General features: G+C 43.2%; 1 protein-coding gene across 1 annotated transcript in view; it reads right to left on the bottom strand.

The window, feature by feature from the left end:
• Positions 1-23,740, bottom strand: part of TAOK1 (TAO kinase 1) — a 190,372-nt gene that overhangs the window by 31,369 nt on the left and 135,263 nt on the right. The window contains exons 9-10 of the mRNA XM_073616827.1: positions 19,330-19,421; positions 16,701-16,794 (exon numbers count right to left, since the gene is read on the bottom strand). Of these exons, the coding sequence (XP_073472928.1) occupies positions 16,701-16,794; positions 19,330-19,421 (186 nt within the window). The remainder of the gene's footprint in view (positions 1-16,700; positions 16,795-19,329; positions 19,422-23,740) is intronic.

Here is a 23,740-nt window from a genome sequence, read left to right as displayed (position 1 = left end):
ACACAACAGTAAAATCAATCTTTATATGCAGTAAAGCATGCTTGTTATACTCATTGAGGAACCTAAGGGGTTAATACTCTGCATTGTGTAAAAATAGGATTTTTTTTAACACAGCTTACCTGTAAAATCCTTTTCTTTCGATGGACATCACGGGACAAAGAGCCTCAGTAATTACTGATGGGTTATATAGGTATCACTAGTGATTGGACACTGGCACACCCTATCAGAAAGTTCAACCCCCTATATAATCCCTCCCTCTGCAGGGATACCTCAGTTTTGTAGCCAAGCAATATAGTGTATTAGAAGAGGGGCGGGACCTCTGTGTCCCGTGATGTCCATCGAAAGAAAAGGATTTTACAGGTAAGCTGTTATTAAAAAATCCTATTTTCTTTCTCAAACATCACGGGACACAGAGCCTAAGTAATTACCGATGAGGGGGAACCACGACCAAGTAGAGTGCAATCAGACCTGAGGACCCTGTACCGCTGCCTGCAGCACACTACGCCCAAAGGCGATATCCTCCTGCCTTCTCACATCCACCTGATAGAATCTGGTGACTGTATGGGCTGAAGACCAGGTTGTGGCCTTGCAGATTTGAGCCATAGAGGCTTGGTGATTCACTGCCCAAGAAGCACTAATAGCCCTTGTGGAATGTGCCCTGATCTGAAACGGAGGAATCTTCTGTTTCAAACCGTAAGCCTGAATAATCAACTGTCAAATACATTTAGAAATGGTAGCTTTTGGCGCTGCCTGTCCTCTATTTGGACCCTCCGGCAGCACGAACAAAACATCCGTTTTGCGAATCTGAGCAGTTGCCTCCAGATAGGCCCCGACTGCTCTTACTACATCCAACGAATGTAGTGATCTCTCTTACGGAGAACAGGGATCTGGAAAAAAGGAAGGTAGAACAATGTCCTGGTTTGAATGAAAATCTGAAACCACCTTCGGTAAAAAACTAGGATGAGGGCGCAGTACCACTCTATCCTTGTGTACAATCAAATAAGGCTACTTACAGGAAAGGGCTGCTAATTCTGTTACTCTTCTAGCAGAAGAAATGGCAACCAGAAAAATGAACTTCCTTGTCAACAAGACCAAAGGAATCTGACGTATTGGTTCAAAAGGCTGTTTCTGTAACACAGACATAACCAAGTTCAAGTCCCAGGGGTTTAGGGGCGCCCTAACCGGAGGAATAAGACGCGTCACCCCCTGTATAAAATTTCGGACCAAAGAATGCGAAGCAAGTGGCCGTTGAAAGAATACTGATTAGGCGAGACCTGGCCCTTGGTGGTACTCAAGGCCAGCTTCATCTCTAAACCCAATTGTAGAAAATCCAGGATTCTACCTATCACATATTTTCTGGGATGCCAACCCCTGGATTCACACCAGGATATATAAGCTTTCCAGACTCTATGATAAATCATTCTGGAAGCTGGCTTCCTTGCATTGATCAAGGTAGATATCACAGAACCTGAAAGCCCACGACTCTTCAGAACGTGGGTCTCAATAGCCAAACCGTAAAATTTAGCGTTTGAAGGCAGGATGGAACACTGGACCCTGAGATAACAGGTCTGGGCGTACCGGTAGTGTCCACGGGGAACCCACCGTCATCCTTACTATTTCCGCATACCACGTCCTTCAGGGCCAAGTGGGGGCCACCAGAATTACTGACTTCCTTTCCTGCCTGATCCTGTGAAGGAGTCGCTGCAGTAGCAGAATAGGCGGGAATGCATAAATCAGTGAGAACGATGCCACGGAATCACCAACGCATCCGTCCCGCATGCAAGAGGATCCTTTGTTCTTGCCACAAATCTGTCTATCTTTTTGTTGAATCGGGATGCAAAGACATCTACATCTGGAACCCCCCATCTTTGGCATATGGCCCAAAAGACGTCTGGGTGCAGAGACCATTCCCCTGGAAGTAACTTCTGGCGACTTAAATAGTCCGCCTGCCAGTTCTCTATCCCTGGAATGAAAATTGCCGATATGCATGGCACATGCTTCTCTGCCCAGACTAAGATCTGGTTCACCTCTCTTTGAGCAGCTCGGCTCCTGGTGCCTCTCTGATGATTGACATAGGCCACTGCTGTGGCATTGTCGGACTGGATCCTGACCGGGCAACCCTGTAGCCTGATAGTCCAGGCCTTTAGGGCTAGATATACCGCACGGATCTCCAGAATGTTGATGGGTAAGGTCCTCTCTCTTTTGGACCATACCCCCTGAACCGCAGACTGTTCCAGAACTGCTCCCAAACCTGACAGACTGGCATCTGTTGTTACCACCGTCCAGGTAACCGGCAGAAAGGATTTCCCCTTCTGCAGGTTTTCGGGTATGAGCCACCAATTGAGGCTCTGACGCACCGCATGAGACAGGTGCATCGGAAAGTCCAATGCCTGAACCTTCTTGTTCCAAGCCGACAGAATACTGTGTTGCAAAAGTCTTGAATGAAACTGAAGCATAAGGAACTGCTTCGAAAGAAGATACCATCTTTCCTAGCAGCCTCATACAGAGGCGGACAGAAGGACCTCTCTTGGTCCTGACTGTCAGAATCAGCTCCCTTAAAGCAGTGATCTTTGCCTGAGGTAGAAATACTTTCTCCTGGCTTGTATCTATGATCAGACCTAAATACTCCAGTCTTCTTACTGGTTTTAGGAAAGATTTTTCTAGGTTGAGGATCCAACCTAGGTGTTCCAGATACTTGACTGTGGTTCTAAAGTTCCCATTCAAGGAGGCTACCGACCGGTCTATCAGTAGCAGGTCGTCTAGGTATGCTATGACAGCTATCCCCTGAGCCCTTAATCTGGCTAGAGGAGGGGCTAAGACCTTTGTGAAAACTCGAGGTGCAGTGGCTATCCCAAAAGGCAGAGCCACAAACTGGAAATGGCGCCCTCCTATTTCGAAACCCAGAAACTTCTGATGAGCAGGAAAAATGGGCACATGCAGATATGCATCTCTGATGTCTATTGATGCCAGAAACTCTCCACCCATCTGTCCTGGAAGTCCTCCTGCCAGAGCTCTGAGAACTGTCACAGTCTTCCCCCCACTCGAGCGAGCGGGAGTGCCCCTTCAGGAAGAGGTCTTAGTGTTTTGCCTAGTAGGCTTCTTCCCCAAGGACTTCTTTTGTCCCTGGGGTTGACTCTTGTTTCTGGACCCAGACGGTGGAGGCCGTTGAGACTGCCTGGAGGCTGAAGCCCCTGGCACTGGGGAAAGAGTCTGTTTGAAAGAGGGACGCTTACTCTTCTTCTTAACAGGTAAGAGAGTACTTTTCCCACAAGAGATTCTTTTGATATAGTCATCCAAGTCTTCTCCAGACAACCTTGCACCACGAAATGGAAACCCAGCCAGCAGCTTCTTACATGGTGCTTCGGGTGACCAATTTTTCAGCCATAGGATTCTCCGTATATGCACCAACCCCAGTGAAAGACGAGAGGTTTGCACGATAGAATCTCTGATGGCGTCAACAACATAACATAAGGCCGCAGGAAGGTTAGCCAACCCCTGGGCCTGCTGTTCAGGTAATACTTTGACAACCTGCTTAACATGGTATACCATACAATGGTATCTTAAGTATTACAGACTCCAATCGCTGCTACTGCAGGTTGAGCCACTGAACCTGCCAAGGAGAAAACATCCTTCAATAGGGATTCCATCTTTCTATCTACAGGATCCCTGAGCACCCGAGCATTGTCTACAGGACAAGTCAGACTATTATTAACGGAGGAAATAGCCGCATCAATGGCCGGTATTCCCCACATTTTTATAAACTTTTCTTCCATCGTATAAAGTGTTAAAAACTTTTTCGGCGGAAAAAAACGTTTATCTGGGTGATGCCACTCAGAATAAATGAGCTTTTCAAGTAAATTATGAACAGGCAAAGCCTGTGATATTTGAGGAGGTTTCAGTGACCCTAAAGAAGAAGAGGGTTCTTTAGTTGATTCAGATATGGGCAACCTAAATGTGGAGCGGACCAATCCAGTAAGGATCTGCACTAAGACTTTCTCCTCCTGGGTAGTCGCAGAGGGTCCCTCTCCACCTGTTTCCTCCAAAGAGGAATCATCCGTCTCATCCCGATCCTCTGAAAGGGATTCCTCTCCTTTATCCCAGAGCTCCTCTGCCTGAGGGTCTTGGGAAACAGAGGAAGGCCTAGTGTGTTTTCTTCCACTGAGTGAAGATGTAATCACGGCCATTAATCTTTCCTCTAAACCATTAATAGCTCAGGAAAAAACCTCCTGTGTAATGTATACAGGGGCTGAAGTGCCGGAGGCAGGTATAGCCCATGACCCCAATGGCTCCCTCTGGCTAGCCGCCCCTGGCCCCTCGGGGGGGGGGGGGGGATGCTGCAGAAAGGGGGTCCTTTAGAAACTGAACGAGATCCCCTAGAGTCTCTGGTTCTTGGGGTGTTTGAACCTCTTCTACCCATAGTGCAAAGCAACAAGGTGGAGGTATCACAAAATGAACACTGACTGCTGAACGATGTAGTCCGGCTAAAAGCCTTGCTACCCAATGCCCAGTCTGGTGTTACCAGGTAAATGCTGCCTAGGAGAATGCCTGTGTCCCACCTTACATGCGACCGTCAGCTCTGTGTCCCCCCGAAGGCTGTGTGCACCTGTACAAAGTGCCTTTAATAGCCTGCAGCTGGCCTGTGTAGGCATCTGAGCACGCTGTGCTGACGCCCCGCCCCCCCCTCATATTTCGGAAAAAAACGAGCGCTTCCCGCGCTGGCCGACCCTCCAGACACAATATGGAGGAAAGGCTGGGGGAGGGGGAAGAAGGATGGAGGAAAGGCTGGGGGAGGGGGAAGAAGGACAGAGGCCGGTAGTGATGAGCTGCACAATGGCGGCAAATGGCGCCGGTGATAGAGCGGTGTACAACCGCCTCACAGATACCTGCGGCCTCCCCCTAGCCTGGGGGAACATTCCTGAGGAGAAATCCCCCTTTCCCATCCTACCTGGAGCCGGCCGGAGGAGCGTGTGCAGCGTGGAAACACAGAGACAGACATCAGCATGAGAAGATTTGTGCTCTTGGCAGCCCCCGGTGGTCACAATAGGCATAGCATGCATTTACCTTAAAAGGAGAAATCCTACTAGAATTAAAAAATTCTGTGGAATCTCCTCTTACCTTATCCAGCCACAGGGTTCTGTTGTACAGACCCAATCTTCGCCTCTCACGGTGGCCTCCGTTTGAAAAAACCGTCAGAGAATGGGGCCTCCTATGAATAGGGGGATCCACAGTTCTGGCCCTGTAAAGCACCTGGCTAGAAATGAGGCTAGAAAAACCATTTTCTAATATGCGGGGTCCAGCTCTCTAAAAAGAGAAGCGTTACAGGTAAAACCTCGTTTCTTCGGACACGAGGCCCGGGTACCATCCAATTCGGCCTAGAAAGACACTTTGGAATGGACCCGGTTCGCCTGGCCTGCCCCAGTATAGGATATAGGATAATCCCCTTGGAGCTCAGCACAGGACATCTTTACACGTTCATCACCTAAGACACTGGCGTAAAAACGGAGGTATCCCTGCAGAGGGAAGGATTATATAGGGGGTTGAACTTTCTGATACAGTGTGCCAGTGTCCAATCACCAGTGATACCTATATAACCCATCAGTAATTACTGAGGCTCTGTGTCCCGTGATGTTCGAGAAAGAAAAGGCTGTTTGATCCTGTCTTCTCTGATCCTCCCCTTCTTCCCCAAATTATTGCCTGATAGAACAGAGCCTGGAGGCAAGCTGCATGTGTTTGGTGTGTATTGCTAGAGGTTTTTTTCCTTGGGCGAGTGCATGTGATCAGCACAGGGCCAATCAGCACTGTCCAGGCAGAGGGTCAGGTGTCCTGCAGCCTCATAGGACAATCAAGGGAGGATGGGATGAAAACTCGTCCTACAAGCTTTACCAGACACTGTTAGAAGTCACAAGACTGCTAACTGCTGATAGGAAAATGAATTCAGCAGTTTATATTAACTAAATAAATTAAAACTAGCGGTGCTTTACCGCTAACGCAGCAGGCTGTTCAGTGTGAAAGGGCTCTTAAGGAGCTCCTAAAGCAGAACTTCACTCTCTTGAACATTAGCTATTGGTAATCCTTATGTTTCTAGCATTAGCAAATAAATATGGTCTACTTTCCTAACTACTGGTTTTAAAACTTTTTATTTTTTACATTTCTTCAGTTACTTCCTGGTTTCCAGGCCTAGGCAAATGATGTCATACATCCAAGGAGTCTTCAGGGGAGGAGGAGGGATTTTCTCAGCTAAGCGCACACTACTTCCTGCATGCCTGAGCTAAGGGCAGATGGATTTCAGGAAGTTAATGCTACCTGAATTATCTGCCTTTACTCAAGATGGCCCTGGACAGAAATGCTCGGTGGTGTTTTTCAATTTCAAAGCAAGATAAAGCCTTGGATGGATGGCAGATTCTTTTTAAATATTAAAAATGAATTAAATGGCATTTTTGGTTTGTGGTGCTCAGATGCAACGTAGTTCTGCTTTAAGCCAATTCAGAGAGTGATGCTTCATTTCTGTGTCCTGCTTCTACTAGTGGATTTTAAATAGCAAAACACAGAGAGCTCACTGAAGCAGATGAGAACTGGCTTGGCTTAAAGCAGAGTTCAGCTGAAAAAAAAAGTCAGCAGCTACAAATACTGCAGCTGCTGACTTTTAAAATAAGGACACTTACCTGTCCGCGATGTCCTCACCCAAAGCCGACCTGTCCCTCAGCTGCGCGTGAAGACGCCCGCATCTTCAGTAAGGAAATCAGAAAATGAAGCCTTGCGGCTTCACAGCCTGGTTCCCTACTGCGCATGAGCGAGTCGCGCTGCACGTTCTGACTGGTCCCTGCTGTCTTCTGGGACTTGTGTGTCTCCCAGAAGACAGCAGGGGGGGGGGGGGGGACGTAGGAGGGGCCAGACATGCCGTAGATCGCTGTGGATTCTGCGGCAATCTTTTGCCGGAACTAGGAGCAAATACCTGTATTAGACAACAGGTATCTGCTCCCCCTTGAAAGGTGCCAAATGTGACACCAGAGGGGGGGAGGAACCGGATCAGCAGAAGTTCCATTTTTGGGTGGAACTCTGCTTTAAGGTGAGATTGTCATGTCATAGCCATGGCAGGGCAGAGGGGAGATCTCTATACAAAGCTCCCAAAGTGCAGCAAAGACTCCATGGTAAAATCAAACCATTTTCAATGGAATTGCACTTTAACCCCACATTCTAATCAGAAGGGTAAATGTGATTGTTGGGAGAGAAAGTCTCATCTATGCATTACAGCTCTGTAATGCCCCGTACACACGGACATTGATCGGACATTCCGACAACAAAATCCTAGGATTTTTTCTGACGGATGTTGGCTCAAACTTGCCTTGCATACACACGGTCACACAAAGTTGTCGGAAAATCCGATCGTTCTGAACGCGGTGACGTAAAACACGTATGTCGGGACTCTAAACGGGGCAGTAGCCAATAACTTTCATCTTTTTATTTATTCTGAGCATGTGTGGCACTTTGTGCGTCGGATTTGTGTACACACGATCGGAAATTCCGACAACGGATTTTGTTGTCGGAAAATTTTTATAGCCTGCTCTCAAACTTTGTGTGTCGGTAAATCCAATGGAAAATGTGTGATGGAGCCTACACACGGTCGGAATTTCCGACAACAAGTTCCTATCACACATTTTCCGTCGGAAAATCCGACCGTGTGTACGGGGCATTAGGGTTACCACTTTTGTAAGGCACAGCTTTGGGATGATGTCCTGACATAAGCCAAGGTACGTTTTATCACACTTCCAGGAACAGACCGGGCTAGCTGCCAGCATACCAACCACAGTTTAATGGAGTCCGCTCAGTTACTGGGTGGTGACCAAAATGAGAACCAAAGAAAATAAAAATGCCATGCATGTACTCTGATTGAGGTTGTAGGGAAGGTATCACATGTTCACACTAATTCAGGATCCTGCCAGCTTCCAGAAACGAACAATGTAATTCCACGCTGCAAACTATGTGTTCACGTGGAAGAGACCTAAAGTGTGAAGCAAATGCACTGCTTAGGCCATTATCACTGCTCATCCTAATAATTCTCAAGATGCAACTTAATCTTCTTACTAAGCAAAACACCATGCTACTGCCAACACATGGAATATTAATCAGAAAGAAGGTGGGTTCGTTGGGAATATAAAATACTTTTAGTAAAACAGCGTGGGGTAGAAATTTCATCAACCCATAGGAACCATTCTGCACAGCCACTTCTGTTTTCTTAAAAGAAAGCCACATACAAGAAGATCTCTCATTAAAAGTGACTGGAAAAGGTGGACTAGCAGTACCCCAATCTAGAACTTCTTATATTGCTCCCCAGTTACAACATATGAGGGGTTGGGGTCATCTAGATCACCGAGACCCCATTTGTAGTCTTCTAGTGCCATCAGAGATGGCATACACAGAGGCAGGATTCTCACACTTACCCTCTACTGCACCCACAATTGTCCTGATGAAAACCTTATGGCATATATTAAAGGCCAACCTGAGCATAGTGGGCTTTCTGAAATTGACCCCGATTTGACACAATACCACCTATGTGGAACTGGCCAGGCTGTCAGGCTTTCAGGAATGGGGACAGCCTGAAGTCAGATATCCAGTCCAGCTATATTCTGGCACAGTGATTAAATAATTTTTGGAGTTGTAAGAAGAATTTGCTCTCCCCAGAGGAGTTTTTCAGACATCTCCAGCTAAGACATGCGTTACAGGCTCGGGCCCGTCAGTCTAATCTAACTTTGGCGGATCACCAGATAAGTACAGGATGTTCTGCTAGAACAAGACAAAAAGGGTATGATCTCCTGTATATATTCTGTTTTTTTTAAAGTGCATGTAAACCCCCAAAACATTTTAATTAAGACTCATCGTTTACAGCAGAGGATGTAATTTCATCTGTGCCCAGTCTTGCCACAAAGTGTTAATCCAGCTCTGAGCAATCCTCTTATCTTTCTTCAGCAAGATAAAAACAGACTCAGAGAAATAGGTGTTTGTTCTTCCCCCTTGCTGTGAGTGACAGGTGATTTATGTCATGTACAGGTGTGAGAGACATTCTGTGAACTTTACATTCCCTCCTCCTTTATTTTCCAGCTCACCCAGGATTGGCTGCTCCACACCTCAGCATGATTGGGCATACTGATGTCATGTGGTGACTTTCCTGGGTTTTGACTGGATGTTAGTGATCATGGGGCATAATCCACGAGGCCAGCAGAAGTTCAGTGTAAGAAATATCGATGCCTGAGCAAGGGGAGTGTAGAGGTGGGCGGGGAGTCTACTGACATCACAACTCCACCCACCGAGCCCTGGACAACAGACCTGCCCACAGAATCCGGATAATTGCAGGGCTCCAAACAGCTAAAGGGGAGATATTTAACAGGTAAGGATACATGCAGGAGGTATGTATATCCTTATAGATCAGCACTATAGAAGTAATTTAGAAATGTTTTTCACAACGCATCCAAATTGCCTCGTAGGACCTGGGAGCATTTGGGGGAGAATTCTGGGAAATATGATTAACATCTTCCCCACTTGTGTCGGTTTCAACAACTGAAAAACTCTCCCATCTATTCTTATTGCACAGAGCTTATGGAACCCCGGCTTAATATTTATGGGGGAGAAGGAGCTCCCCTCTAGGCCCTAAACATAAAAGAGATACGGAGGACTTCTTTGTTCCAACGTTGTCCGAAACCATTCGGTTACTGGAAAGATGTCATAGAAACTAGATCCTGGCATATATGTTTACACCTCCTCAAGACCCTATAATTTGCTTACTGGGAGCACCGGATGAGGAACTGCTTACTCCTCAGACCCATGTTGCGATGCTTAGGCTGCTTTACTTCGCCCGTAAACAAATTGCCTGCTTTGGGATGTCAATTCCTATCTCCACAAAAAAACACTGGGTTGAACAAGTAAACTCTATTCTTATATGGGGAAAATTAACTTATGAGCAGAGGAACGCTTCATGGAAATTCTATCTGGCAAAATTTGCTGATAACACCAGGCCTGGCCTCACCTCGGTTAATCTTTCATAGGCTCCTACAGTTGTGATGTCTTGTAGTCAGTGCAGAGATTAATGTTAGTAGCATAAAGAAGTTAGTGGCTGTACAAGATTGGCTCCTAATTGCTTGCCATTATATATTTATATTTTATCTGATCCTTATTATGGTTGTCTTGTTTGTTCTGGTTTTACATTTACTAATTTCTATTGCCAAAAGAGGTCTTGGTGCTAACTAGTTTGTATAAAAAAAAAAAAAACAATCTACAATATATGTAAGCTGGCACTTGAAGTGAAAAGGTTACTATTTTGCAACGGATTGCTCCTGTATGCGCCTTTTCTATTCATTTCAATAAAAATGGACTTCACTGAACTAGCTAACAACATGCTCTGATCCCCCTGTAAAGAAATTATTTCATATCTACACACATATTGAGGTTTGGAAGAGCTCTGGCATTCTGGAGAACAGCTTTACTAGTATGTGTCCGGCCCCTTTCTTACAGGGCGGAATCCGCCAGGAATCCACTTGCTCAGTGGGTGATCTGTCCACTGATCTTCGCAGAGCAGGTGGATGGCTGGTCCGTGTCCACTCTGATTATACAGAGCGGACACAAATACAGCTTACATTCCTCTATGGGCGGCTGGATATAAACCGGCCACTTGTCTGTTTACACCTGACTGCCATCCGTAATATCTGTTTTTAGAGGATTGGATCGGATTGGATGTAGGTGGGTGTAAATGAACACCCAAGGAGAATGGAGGGTCCGATTGGGCCTACCCAATAAACTGACAGGCAGACCCGATTGGACCACTAGTGTGAAAGGGGCATTAGGGGAAAGCTATACTAAAAGAAGTAGTAAAAGGGCAACAATAAAGCAATCAAATAAAAAGGCAAAAAAAAATCATGCAAAGTGTTAGTATTTTTTTTTCTTTCTAATTTTTCTACCCCCCCCCCCCCCCCCTCTATTGGTTGAGCTGGATGGGTCTTTTTTCAACCAGTCTAACAATGTAATTGCTTGACTGCAGGAAAAGGAGGCATCTGAAATCTACATGTGGTGGCAAGGAACATGCTGGCAAGAGAAGAGTGCAGAGGGATTAGCTCATAAGCCTGCTGCTGCTCCTTAAAGTGGTTGTAAACCACAGACATGGAATATGAAAAAAATAAAAAATAAAAAAATAAAACACACATACTTCTATACTGTGTACTTGCCTCTCTCCAAAGCACCGAGTGCCATTTCTCTCTGCTGCCTGGTTGCTCTCAGCAGGAGTCACTTCTGCCAGCTTTTCCCGACACCCAGATTTAAAAAATGTGACAGGGAGGGAGCTGCAGTACACAGCCTTTGATTCATATCCACAGCTGTGCTTATTCTCAGTACTGTATGAAGTGGGAGATTTATCCCTTCTCTCAAATGAGAGCTCAGAGCTGTTCTCTGAAAACGCCAGATCCCCACCCACTGCTACTGGAAGCAAGACACCTCCTTTCCTCTGTTTTTTCAAAACTGTCTACAGCAGAAATGACTCCAGATACACAGCTACAACTTATGTGGGAGAATTTGTTTAATCTCGGTGTATAACCCAATTCTAGTTACTTCACTGGGTAATCAGTGGATATAAAAAGTCTACACACCCCTGTTAAAATGTCAGCTTTCTGTGAGGTAAAAAAAAAAAAAAAAACAAACACACGACAAAGACAAATCATTTCAGAACTGTTTTCGCTTTTTTTTTTTTATTATTTTTATTTAAACAAGAAAAACTTTTTCACCTTTAAATGTGACCTATACACTGTACAACTCAATTGAAAAACAAACTGAAATCTTTTAGGGGAGGGTGAAGTAACAATAAAAAACTAAAATAATGTGGTTGCATAAGTGTGCACACCCTCTTATAACTCGGGATGAAGCTGCGTTCAGAATTAGGCAATCACATTCAAACTCATGTTATATAGGAGTCAGTACACACCTGCCATCATTTAAAGTGCCTCTGATTAACACCAAATAAAGTTCAGCTAATATAGTAGGTCCTTCCAGACATTTTCTTAGTCGCATCCTACAGCAAAAGCCATGGTCTGCAGAGAGCTTCCAAAGCATCAGAGGGATCTCATTGTTAAAAAGTATCAAGTCAGGAGAAGGGTATAAAAGAATTTCCAAGGCATTAGATACACCATGGAACACAGTGAAGACAGTCATAATTAAGTGGAGAAAATATGGCACAACAGTGACATTACCAAGAACTGGACGTCCCTCCAAAATTGATGAAAAAAATGAGAAGAAAACTGGATAGGGAGGCTGCCAAGAGGCCTACAGCAACATTAAATGAGCTGCAGAAATATCTGGCAAGTACTGACTGTGTGGTACATGTGACAACAATCTCCCGTATTCTTCATTTGTCTGGGCTATGGGGTAGAGTGGCAAGACGGAAGCATTTTCCTAAGAAAAATATCCAAGCATGGCTAAAAAAAAAAAAATCTCAAGTCTCCCAAAAGCTTGTGGGAAAATGTGTTACAGTCTGTTGAAATCAAGGTTGAATATTTTGACCATAATTCCAAAAGATATGTCTGGCGCAAAAACAACACTACACATCACCAAAAGAACACCAGACCCACAGTGAAGCATGGTGGTGGCAGCATAATGCTTTGGGGCTGTTTTTCTTTAGCTGGAACCGGGGCTTTAATCAAGGTAGAGGGAAGAATTATGAACAGTTCCAAATACCAGCAATATTAGCACAAAACATTCAGGCTTCTGTTTTTGAAAACAAGAGTGGGCAAATATTGCCAAGTCAAGATGTGCCATGCTGATAGACTCATACCCAAAAATACTGAGTGCTGTAATAAAATCAAAAATGTGCTTCAACAAAGTATTAGTTTAAGGTTGTGCACACTTATAAAACCATTTATAGTTTATTTTTACCTTCCCCCACCTAAAAGATTTCAGTTTGTTGTTCAACTGAGTTGTACAGTTTATAAGTCACATTAAAAAAGGTAGAAAAAGTTCTGAAATTATTTATCTTTGTCTCATTTTTTTTTAACATCACAAAAACCTGACATTTTAACAGGGGTGTGTAGACCTTTTATATCCACTGTATGCAAGGGTTTACAACCACTGTCTACTTACAGGCTGGGTGTAGGAAGGTGACAAAGTTACATCACTTAAAGTAGAAAGTAAACTTGGGCATGTTTTAAAAAATAAAAAAAAAAAAACAAAAAAAAAAAAACCCTGCAAGGTAAAAGGCATAATCTTCCTTAAGGCTTTCATAATCTTCCTTGCGGCTTTGCATGCTCTGGCCGTCTGACTGGCCGAGCCGTGATAATGTCAGTCCCATGCATGCGCACAAGAGTCATGGGCACGGCACACAGCTCTGAAGGAATGACATGAATATGCCATTCCTTCAGAGCACATGTACCAGTGAGGTCACGGGCTGCATGCTGTGTGAATATCTCCTAAACACTGCATGTTTAGGAAATATTCACTGTACCTACAGGTAAGCCTTATTATATGGAGAAAAGTGAGGTCACCAACTTGGATATGCTGTCTGACTGGGTTGTGTAAATCTCAGTACTAGATTGAGAGAAGCGAGAATCCTCTGGCAGGTAAAACAGCTCATATATATGTATTTCAAAAGGCGTATTAAGAAGTTTGCCTGGAGTTAAAGTGTAAGTTTACCTTTTCACAAAAAGAAATGAAAAAGGTTAAAGTGGATGTTAACCCAATTCATGACATTTGAGCTGGGCACATATATCTGAAATGTTTGGTTATCTCTCTTCAAAGCAAAAATGTCCCGTAGCTTTATCCTGCTCCCTCCTGACAAGTTCTCCGACACATATGATAAAAGCATCCTGAGTTTTGTGTTGGGGAGGATGCTATAGATTAGCACAGTGTTGAACGATTCAACAAACTGCTCTAAAAGTCTCTACCTATGAGGAGAGGAGGTGTGTGCCTTTCCTCCAATCAGCTGTCTTGGCTGTATGCCCAGACTTCACTACAGTGCTAACCAGGAAGAGAAAACCTAACACAATCAGAACTTTCTAAAGAACATATAAAAGCGGAAGACAGCAGATATCCATGTAAAACTTATGTAAGTAGATTTGCTTCATCCCTGTGTATCATCTGAGTCTGTTCACTTCACTGGGTATATGTGAGGGTTTACATTCACTTTAACTAAACATACACCCTCCCCACCCCCAGTCTCTGCTGCACTTACCTCGAAGGATGATTATTTCTTACTGTCCATGCAGCCAGTGCAAAGGTCTGGCATTTTGATAGCCTCAGTCTTCTTCCACGATGGCTCAAAGCTATTCTGACTGGTCATGTGCTGGAACATGACTGCTTTCACCAATTAGAATTGCTCTTATCCATTTTGGTGTCCAAAAGGAAAGAAGGGGAAATAGATTTCAAATCCTTGGACCTCTGCACCAGCTGCGTGGGCAGTGATAGCTAATCACCCGTGGAGGCAAGTGTAGCAGGGACAAAGGGGAGTGTGGAGGGTTAAACAGTTAGTTCATCTTTCAGAAAGGGAGAACTCTAAAACTATAAAGCATAATTTAAATTAATCTTATATTAATCCATTACCTTTTTGGAAAAGGGCAAAGCTGAGTGCAGGAGAATTCATTTTGTTCAAATTTTAAAACGGAAACACACAACTTGGCTGTAAAATTATACAGCGGTTTAAATTTATGGCACAATACTCCAAGACCCAAACAAACCAAATGTTAAAGAAATAGCCAAAATCTTGGGAGATAGTAACATCTTATGGAAAGAGTTGATTCTAACTTACATACTATTCAAAAACTTGCAGCAGATAAAAAGTTCTATCATTCGAGGATGAATCATTTCACACAGAGAGAGCAGCTTACAGGGCTCAGGGTTTTCAGTCCTATATCCACACACAGCTGTGGTAAACTAGTCCACTCTGCTATCTCTACTCCAACTGGTGATGTGGAAAAAACAAATATAAACAGACAGCTTTATGCCATCTCTCATATAGCAAGCCTTATGTAGAAATGCAAGCAGCTAAGAATTTTCTTTATTTTATTAAACATACATACATACTGTACATTCACATCAGTCCCTGCCCTCAAGCAGTTTACAATCTAAGGCCCTGACTACCAGCATGTCTTTGGAGAGTGGAAGGAAACTGGAGTACCCAGAGGAAACCCACACAGGCACAGGGAGAACATGCAGACTCCATGCATGTAGTGCCATGGCTGGAATTCAAACCAATGACCCCAGTGTTGCTAGGTGGAAGTGCTAACCACTTAGCCACTGTGCTGCCCATTAATCAGATTAAAAACTTACTGCAAGATGAGGGTGAGAACTTTACAGCATGTTTCAGAAGTACACTTTTCATTCCATGTGTATCTTACTCCAAAAGCTTGTTATAAATTGGGGTGGCTGGCATTTTTTGTTTAGCTTAATGGAATTGGTGCTGGGACACACTGGATGCCATCAGCTGCATTGCACTTTGCTGTGCTTCTGGTCTTTGCCTGCGTCTTTAGGAAAGAAAAGTCTGCCTCTAAGCATACCTGCTCTTACTTTATCTATAGCCATTTATGCTCAACATGACCATTCTCATAGAACAAAGTTAGGACTACACTACAGACAGCCCTTGACAAAGCATTTCAGCTTCCACATATATTTGCAAGTGTGCATCTAAAACCTCTTTTTTTATTAATGCAAATTGCTAGGCAGCATCATTTTATTTATTTTTTGCTAGTAGGCGAGTGTGCTAGGAAATAAATGCTGCTTTGTTTACTCTGTGAAAAGCCCTTCCATGTGCACCATGGGGTGGTTGTCATTTTTGTTTTCACCATCAGTGAACCAGTATGCAGCTGCCGGTACTGGTTAGAGAGCTAGAATAAGGTAAACTAAGTGGACCTGGTCAGACAGCAAGAATAGGCGGGGGGGGTGATATTTTCGATCACACCGACAGCTTCCTGTATAGTAATAAGAAGGAATTAAGGTACAAAGAAACCTACCAACTATATATTATTGCTTCCCTTTGACTCCAATGGATATTTGCATATAAACTTACAGTAGGCAGCACAGCAAAGATAAACATCAAATGATTCACTGCACATAAAGCAAGTTTCTTGTCTGTTTAGGGCATGTACAATATCCCTGGAAAGCACTTTAAAAAACATTGTGTATATGTAACAAGGGAATAAGCAGACTTCCACTACTGAGGTCAGTGGGGAATTATTCCATCACCTCCTTGAAACGCTAAACAAATTGAGCAAGCGATCTCCACAGTAGGGGAATAGGAGGGAGCTATATTTTTTTTAATATTCCTTAGAGTGATAAATAACTATCTAGCAGAGAAATAGCGGCATAAAATGACGGAGCTTTTCAGAAGACTGCGTTAAAGTATGCATTTCACAGCAGAAGTCACATTCTGTATACAAGTGTAGTCAGTGAAATTGTATACAGCTTTATGCCAAGTTCACAAAATGTGTCACTGCAAATTAATTACAATATCATACTATTAATGACCCACCTCATGGTACTTTGACCATGTAACTGAATTACACTTTTTATTTAGGGGAATGTGAATTTTACATATTAATTTTCACTTCAGTTCTGAGTAAACTGCTAGTTTTAAACGGATTTAAATCTGATCTCTAAACGAACACTATTGTGACTGTTTGGAAAGCACACAATGTCAGTGATGAGGATGGAACATTTGGACAGTCATGTGAGGTACTCACCATTCACTAGACTGAAGTGTAGGAGATTCATTCTGCGCTATGTGGTATAAGGCACTCATTGCATTCATATTAAACAAAGGAGGTTTCCTTTCAGCTGTGGAGAACAATCAAAGTGTTAAGTTCTACAATTACTGTACATATTCTTCCGTCTTCCTACAATTACAATCAGCAATTATTTTCCCTGCTTAAATCAAAGGTAATGTCAAGCTGATTATGTCCTTAGTTAAGTGTTTTCTAATATACCAGGTTATGTACATATATACAGGGTGTATATACTTGGAGTTCCATAGATTGCTAAACAGCAAAAGAGATTCACAGAACATGAGACAGAAGGTCAGCAAACAAGAACCATAGAGGGGGAAAAGAAAGACAGTAGAAGAGAACCATAGGGGGGGGGGGGGGGGGGGGAGTATATAAGAACATAACTATTGAGTGAGAGGGACAACATGAAAGACATAGAAAGGGAGAAAAAGAGCAGAAGGGAAACAATAATTAAGATGCTGCAGCATTGTCCATTTATTGTTCATCAAAATTATTAAAACTGGGTTTGGCTAAAAATGGCTTACGAACTGGGACTGACATACAGCTCATCATGCAGTTGGACGGAGTGATAAGAACAAGAGTAAAGACTCTTTATAGTAACCATGGTAAGCCTGAAGAGTAAAAACTGAAAGGCCAAGATGCAAAATAGTGGTTCTACCTGAACTGGTAACAATATGGCAAGTGGCTGTGGCTTTACTCGTCCAGGAGACACGAATGGGAAAGTGAGCTTATGAATAAAATGTGGATCAGGTGGGACCCAGACAAGCAAATGTGCAACAGCTCAAGTCTTATTCCAAGTCTTGCATGGAAAGGAAGAGCAGTTTAAGCCTGATGACAGTGTTATGGTACTCTGAGGAGGTAGAAGCCCCTGAAGAGGGAGGTTTTAAAGACTTCCGCTGTGGCAGAAGGACCTCAGGCTGCTTTACCTAACCAGGCTTTCAGTCATAAGATTCTGCACATATGAACAGAAATCTTTTTTTTTTTTTTAATTTTAGACTTGTCCCCAGAACAAGACATGAAGGTAAACCTCCCAAAGTTTTAATGGAGACACTTGCTGCATGGACAGCTAAATGGATATCACTGGGGCAAAAAGTAAAAGGGAAATCTCTCCAATGGTACACAAAAAAACACACACACACACACACACCTTTCCTACTCTGTACAAAACAAAAGTAAAAAGGTGAACATCGCACAACCCTTTCCCTCCCTTACACTCCCAGTCACTGCTGTACTCATCTCTGAAGATGTTTAGCAGTCAGAACCCCCACAGCAGTTGCAGGGATTTAAGACACCTGCTCCCCTCTTCTCTGGGCAGAGTTTCCGGGACAGACCAGATAGACTGACTGGTCAGCATTCTCACAGTGAATCGCTCTGGTCTGTCCTGGAAGTGTTGCTCAGAGAAGAGCGAAAGAGCAGAGATTTCATTCCCACACTGATAAATGGCTGCGGCCACACTGAAAGCCCTGCATCCTCGGAGGTACGTACAGTGGGAACCAGGGAGGTGGGGAGGATGTATGGTATTCAGCTTTACGTTTTTTTCTGTAAAGTCGGTGAATCACTGTAATTTAGAGCAAAAGCACCCGGAAGATTCCCCTGCAGCGAATGTCATTCACTGCTTTATAAATATGCTCCATAATATTGTCAACCCCTAAAATAACAGAATGGAGTATGCTTGAACAAACAGCTCTGGGTACTGCCAACAGTTCTGGAAAAATACTTCAAATCATAGCAAGTGAAAAAGCCCAGGAAACATTTCAAGCTTTTTGAGTAACTAATTATATATTAAAAAGTGTTACTAAACCCAGTAATATGAAAATAGTCGTTCCCTCCCCCCCCCCCCCCCCCCCACACACAGCTTATAAATCTTCTTTTTACATTAAAATACTGTCATTATATACATTTTTTGATGATCTGTATACCACGGTTACATGATAAACTGCACAGTTTCTCCAGTGCTGAGAGATCAGGAAGGAGGAGATTTTCCACTGCAGCCTGTATAAACGCCCACGTGTGATGTCAATATTATGTGACCTGGCTATCTCCGAGAACAAGCAACCGTTCTCTCCAGCATAAAAGACACAACTGAGCATGTGCAGGTTGGCTACTCTGTCTGTGTTAGATGGCCCTCCCCAGATAGACAGTGCAGGGAGGGAAGGATCTATGCATACAGGATAAAACAGCCTTTGTACACAATGCAGAGGATTAACCCCTTAAGTTCCACAGGGAGTATAACAAGCATGCTATGCTGCATATACAGACTGATTTTACTGTTGCGGGTTTAGTAAGACTAGTTTAAAGTAAGTTTTCTAATCACCAACAAATTCTCAATCAAAATGAACCAACCAGGCTATGCGCAAACAGTTCCACAGTAGATTAATCAAATGTAAGAAAAGGTCACCGAAACTTAAGCCAACAGCATGTTACATTCTTATAATTCAGCCTTTGAAAAAGGGTGATTTTGAGATACACCATTCAGGATCTAAAAAATGATCCAATACAGCATGGCAAGGTTTCCAGTGACATACAGATATATTTGGCTTAAAAAAAAAAAAAAAACAAAAAAACCATGACATCAGGGTGGACATACCTAGTTCAATACAAGTAATCCCCAAAGACCAAACGTCTACTTTTCCATCATACTGTCCTTCATCCATGGCTAAGATTACTTCAGGGGCCATCCTAAAATGAAAACATGTAAATTTAAAAATTGTAATTGCTTTTTTCCCCGAAAAGTCTAAAAAAGTCAATTTTTTACAAAGTCCTTGTTTTAGAAACTAAAAACAAAACCTCTTGTGTAAGACCCACACAGTAAGGATAGGTAAAATTTCTTCTAATCTTTTTTCACACCCAAACAGGCTAATTACAATGTAAGCTTTGTTAAAGAGACAATTAAACCTACAATGTTATAGCAACAGGGATGGCATTGGTAAAAACGTCCCCAGCATCACTTCCTGGTGTAGGAGCGCTTCCCGACATGCCTCTTGAAAATTTAGAGACAATGAAACGCTGCATCAGGGCGGACCAGGCAGTGACAATATCACACACAGTACATCCGGAAGTAACACATTATACACCTGGAGAAAAGTAGGAGGACCGCTCATAGCCACAGCATATGGAGCAGGTACCCTAGTACTCTTGATGTCAGCAAACAAGAAAATGTACCTCAGTGTAAGGCATAGCACTTTTTACTGTGGGCAATGTGGAAGTGGTTTCATGACAGAAAAAAAAAAACTTAAGTACTTTTACCCCCTTTCTGCTCAGGCCAATATTCAGCTTTGAGCATATTTAATCACTATTGGATTTTTTGCAAAAAAATAAAATTAAAAACAAATGAAAAAAGACCGTAAATGTATTTTGAAAAAAAATAAATAAAAAAAAAAAATTCATTTTTCGTAGTTTTGTTTATCAAATTTTGTAAATAAGTTATTTTTCTCCTTCATGGATGTGTGCTGATAAGACTGCACTGATAGGCACCCATGAGGTGGCACTGATGGGCATCACTGACTGGCATCACTGCTGGGAACTGTTGGGGTTGCACTGATAAATCAGTGCAGATCTCCCCTGTGAGGAAATGCCACACAGCTGATCACATGGGTAAAGAGCCTCGTCATTGCTCTTTTACCAAGAACGGTAATGTGCCGTGTCCCAGGGACAGAGCACGCCACTGATTGTTGTACCTCTGTGGGCGCGCAAGCGGGGCGAAAGTGGGACAGCGTCATATGATGTCGTCCCAAAACAAGGGAGCCGCCACCTGCCTGTCATTTGAGAATACGGGGGGAGGTGGTTAAGGTTTCACACTTCGTTAGTATTCCTCAATTTCTTCCTTTTGTTGCATTAGTCTATATGATTACAACACCAGCAAGATGAGAGAAAAGGAGTTGATCAGGTGGAAAGTGGATGGTGTTTAAAACCTCTGTGTAATAAGCATTTTTTGACTTACTTGTAGTAAGTGGTCAGATAAATCTGGTGATTTTTCTGTGTTGGTGAAGGATCACTGGATTACTGAGTTATTTGTTTGTATGTATTCAAGAAGTGAAGAGGGCAAAGAGCCTAAATCTTTTTGTAGATATCTGCGTGACTGCACTTTTTGTGCAATTCTGATACACGGACATTTTATTTTTGCACTTTATTATATAATATATATATATATTTTTTTTAGTTGTATGCACATAGGATTTGTATACACAGACCAGACTAACAATAGTTCAGTCCTGACGAAGGAGTGAGGGCAGGGCCAAGCCATGCTGTCTGTCTATGGATAAAGGCAGCCTGGCTCTGGATTGAGCCGCATGAGTAACCCCATAGGAAGTAGGAGGAGCCAGGAGTGCCAGCGGGGAACCAGAGAAGAGGAGGTTTGGGCCACTATGTACAATTACTTCAATCCTAGCTAGCCTTCACACATATACACACTAGAGATTATAGTCTCACTCAATAACACAGAGGTTTAAATGCTTTTACTTCACATTCTTTCCCTGTATTTTTTTAATATGGTGTATTTGATATTTTGCTGATTTCCTTAACTGTATTAGCTATACGAAAATTAATTTTCAATAAAGCTTGTGTTGGGAAAAAAGTCTAGACATTTATACATATATACGGTGGATATAAAAAGTCTACACACCCCTGTTAAAATGTTTCAGGTTTCTGTGATGTAAAAAAAATAAAGTTAGACTTACCGGTAACTTGTTTTCCAGGAGTCTTTCAGGACAGCACCTTGAGAGCGTGGCTCCACCCACTTGACAGGAAACACACCAAACTTTAAAAGGAGGCTCCTTCCCACTTATCAGTAGTAGTAGTAGTTGTAGTAGTAGTAGAGAACCTCCAGCCCAAGCTGGAACACATAATCAGAATATGGTTAGTCACAGCATAGTAATTTAATACATTAAAGGGCGGGTTGCTGCTGTCCTGAAAGACTCCTGGAAAACAAGTTACCGGTAAGTCTAACTTGATTTTTCCCTTAACATCTTTCAGGACAGCACCTTGAGAGGATAATAGAGGCTTACCCACTTAGGGAGGGACCACAGCCTGCAAGACCTTTCTGCCAAAAGCCTGTTCATTTGCTGACAGAAGATCCAGTCTGTAATGACGGACAAACGTAAGGTAACTTGACCACGTAGCCGCCTTACAAATTTGATTTGGGGTGGCACCAGCTATTTCTGCCCATGTAATGGCTTGAGCCCTGGTAGAATGTGCTTTAATTCCCAGCGGGGGGATAGCCCCGATTGAGAGTAGGCTACTAGAATAGCAGATTTAAGCCATCTAGCTACTGACCCCTTAGAAGCTTGTTGGCCCTTCTTTTTTCCAGAAAGAAGTATAAATAGAGAGTTTGAGGACCGAAAGTTTCTTTGTTACTTCCAGATACTGTAATAAAGTCCTTCTTACATCCAAATTGTGGAATTTGCTTTCTTTTTCCCCCAAAGGGTTAGAGCAAAAGGTTGGCAGGATGATCTCCTGCGACCTGTTGTGGGCTGACGCCACCTTTGGCAAAAATCCAGGTTCGGATTGGAGTACGATCCTATCTGTGTAGATGGCTAAAAAGGGTTTTTTAACAGATAGTGCGTGGAGCTCACTAATTCTCCTTGCTGACATTATTGCAACCAAAAATAAGGTTTTAAGAGTAAGATTCTTCAGAGAGATTTCTTGTAGTGGTTCAAAAGGTTCCCTTGTGAGGGCCTGTAGGACCACTGATAGATCCCAATTAGGAAAGTGCTTAACCGGAGCTGGTCTGGATCTGGTAAGCGCCTTGAAAAATCTTATAACCAAGGGCTCGGAAGAGATTGGTCTTTCTAGAAATACTCCCAAAGCGGCTGTTTGCACCTTAAGCGTGCTGACTGACAAGCTTTTGTCTGCCCCATTTTGAAGGAATTCTAAAATTGACACTAATTTTTTTACCTTTCTCTTTGTCGAATGATAGAAAGAGTTGTAGACTTTCCAATATTTAGCATAGATTTCTCTGGTCACTATTTTTCTACTGGAAAGTAAGGTAGTTACCAAAGGTTGTGACAGACCTTTGTTTCTTAACAACTGCTCCTCAGATACCAGGCCGTGAGGCTTAGATTGGCCACTTCCGGATGCTGTATTGGACCTTGTAGGAGCAAGTCTTGCAGGGGAGGCAGCTGCCAAGATGGTTTGACTGCCATCTGTAGAATGGTGGTAAACCATGCCCTTTTTGGCCAAAATGGAGTAATTAGAATTACTGCCACTTTATCCCTCTGTATTTTTCTCAATACCAACGGGATCAGTTGGAAAGGAGGAAAGGCGTAACCCAGATGGAAGTTCCAACGCTGAATTAACGCATCTGTCCCCTCTTTGCTTCTGTGTGAGACCACACTCCTTGCATGAAGTTTTGATCTAAGTGAGCTCCCCAACCCCACATGCTGGCATCTGTCGTTACCACCTTTGGAAACGACCAGAGCAGGCCCTTTGACAGATTTTCCTGTCTTCTCCACCACCAAAGCGATCTTTTGACTTTGGTGGGGATTTTTACATTTGCTTCCAGAGATTCTGTCCTGTGATTCCATATTCTCAGGAGAAAAGTCTGGAGAGGTCTGAAATGTAACCTTGCCCATTGAATGGCTGGCATGGTTGAAGGTTAGGGTTCCTAGGGATGACATGACTTGTCTGACTGATAATTCCTGATTTGTCTGTAAGGAAGCTACCACATTATGGACTTTTATCTTTTTCTCTTCTGGGAGAAAAACTCTGTTCCCTTGAACAGATCTGATACCCCAGGAATAGTACTTCCTGGGCCGGATTGAAATTGGACTTTTTGCATATTTATAATCCAACCCAAGGCTTCTAGATGACCTCGGGGTTTTCCAAGGTCCTTTAACAATTTTTCCCTGGAAGGGGCAAAGAAGAGTAGGTCGTCCAAGTACGGAATTACCGCAATCCCCTGGAGGCGGAGAGGTGAAGAGCGCTTCTGCCATTATCTTTGTAAATATTTGTGGGGCAGAAGAAAGGCCAAACGGGAGGGCCTTGAATTGTAGGTGCAGAAC

The sequence above is a fragment of the Aquarana catesbeiana genome, linkage group LG02 (genome assembly GCF_042186555.1).
Source record: "Aquarana catesbeiana isolate 2022-GZ linkage group LG02, ASM4218655v1, whole genome shotgun sequence".
In the NCBI taxonomy this organism is placed as follows: Eukaryota; Metazoa; Chordata; class Amphibia; order Anura; family Ranidae; genus Aquarana; species Aquarana catesbeiana.
Note: the sequence above shows the minus strand (reverse complement) of the source record. Positions and strands in the feature narration are given on the sequence as shown.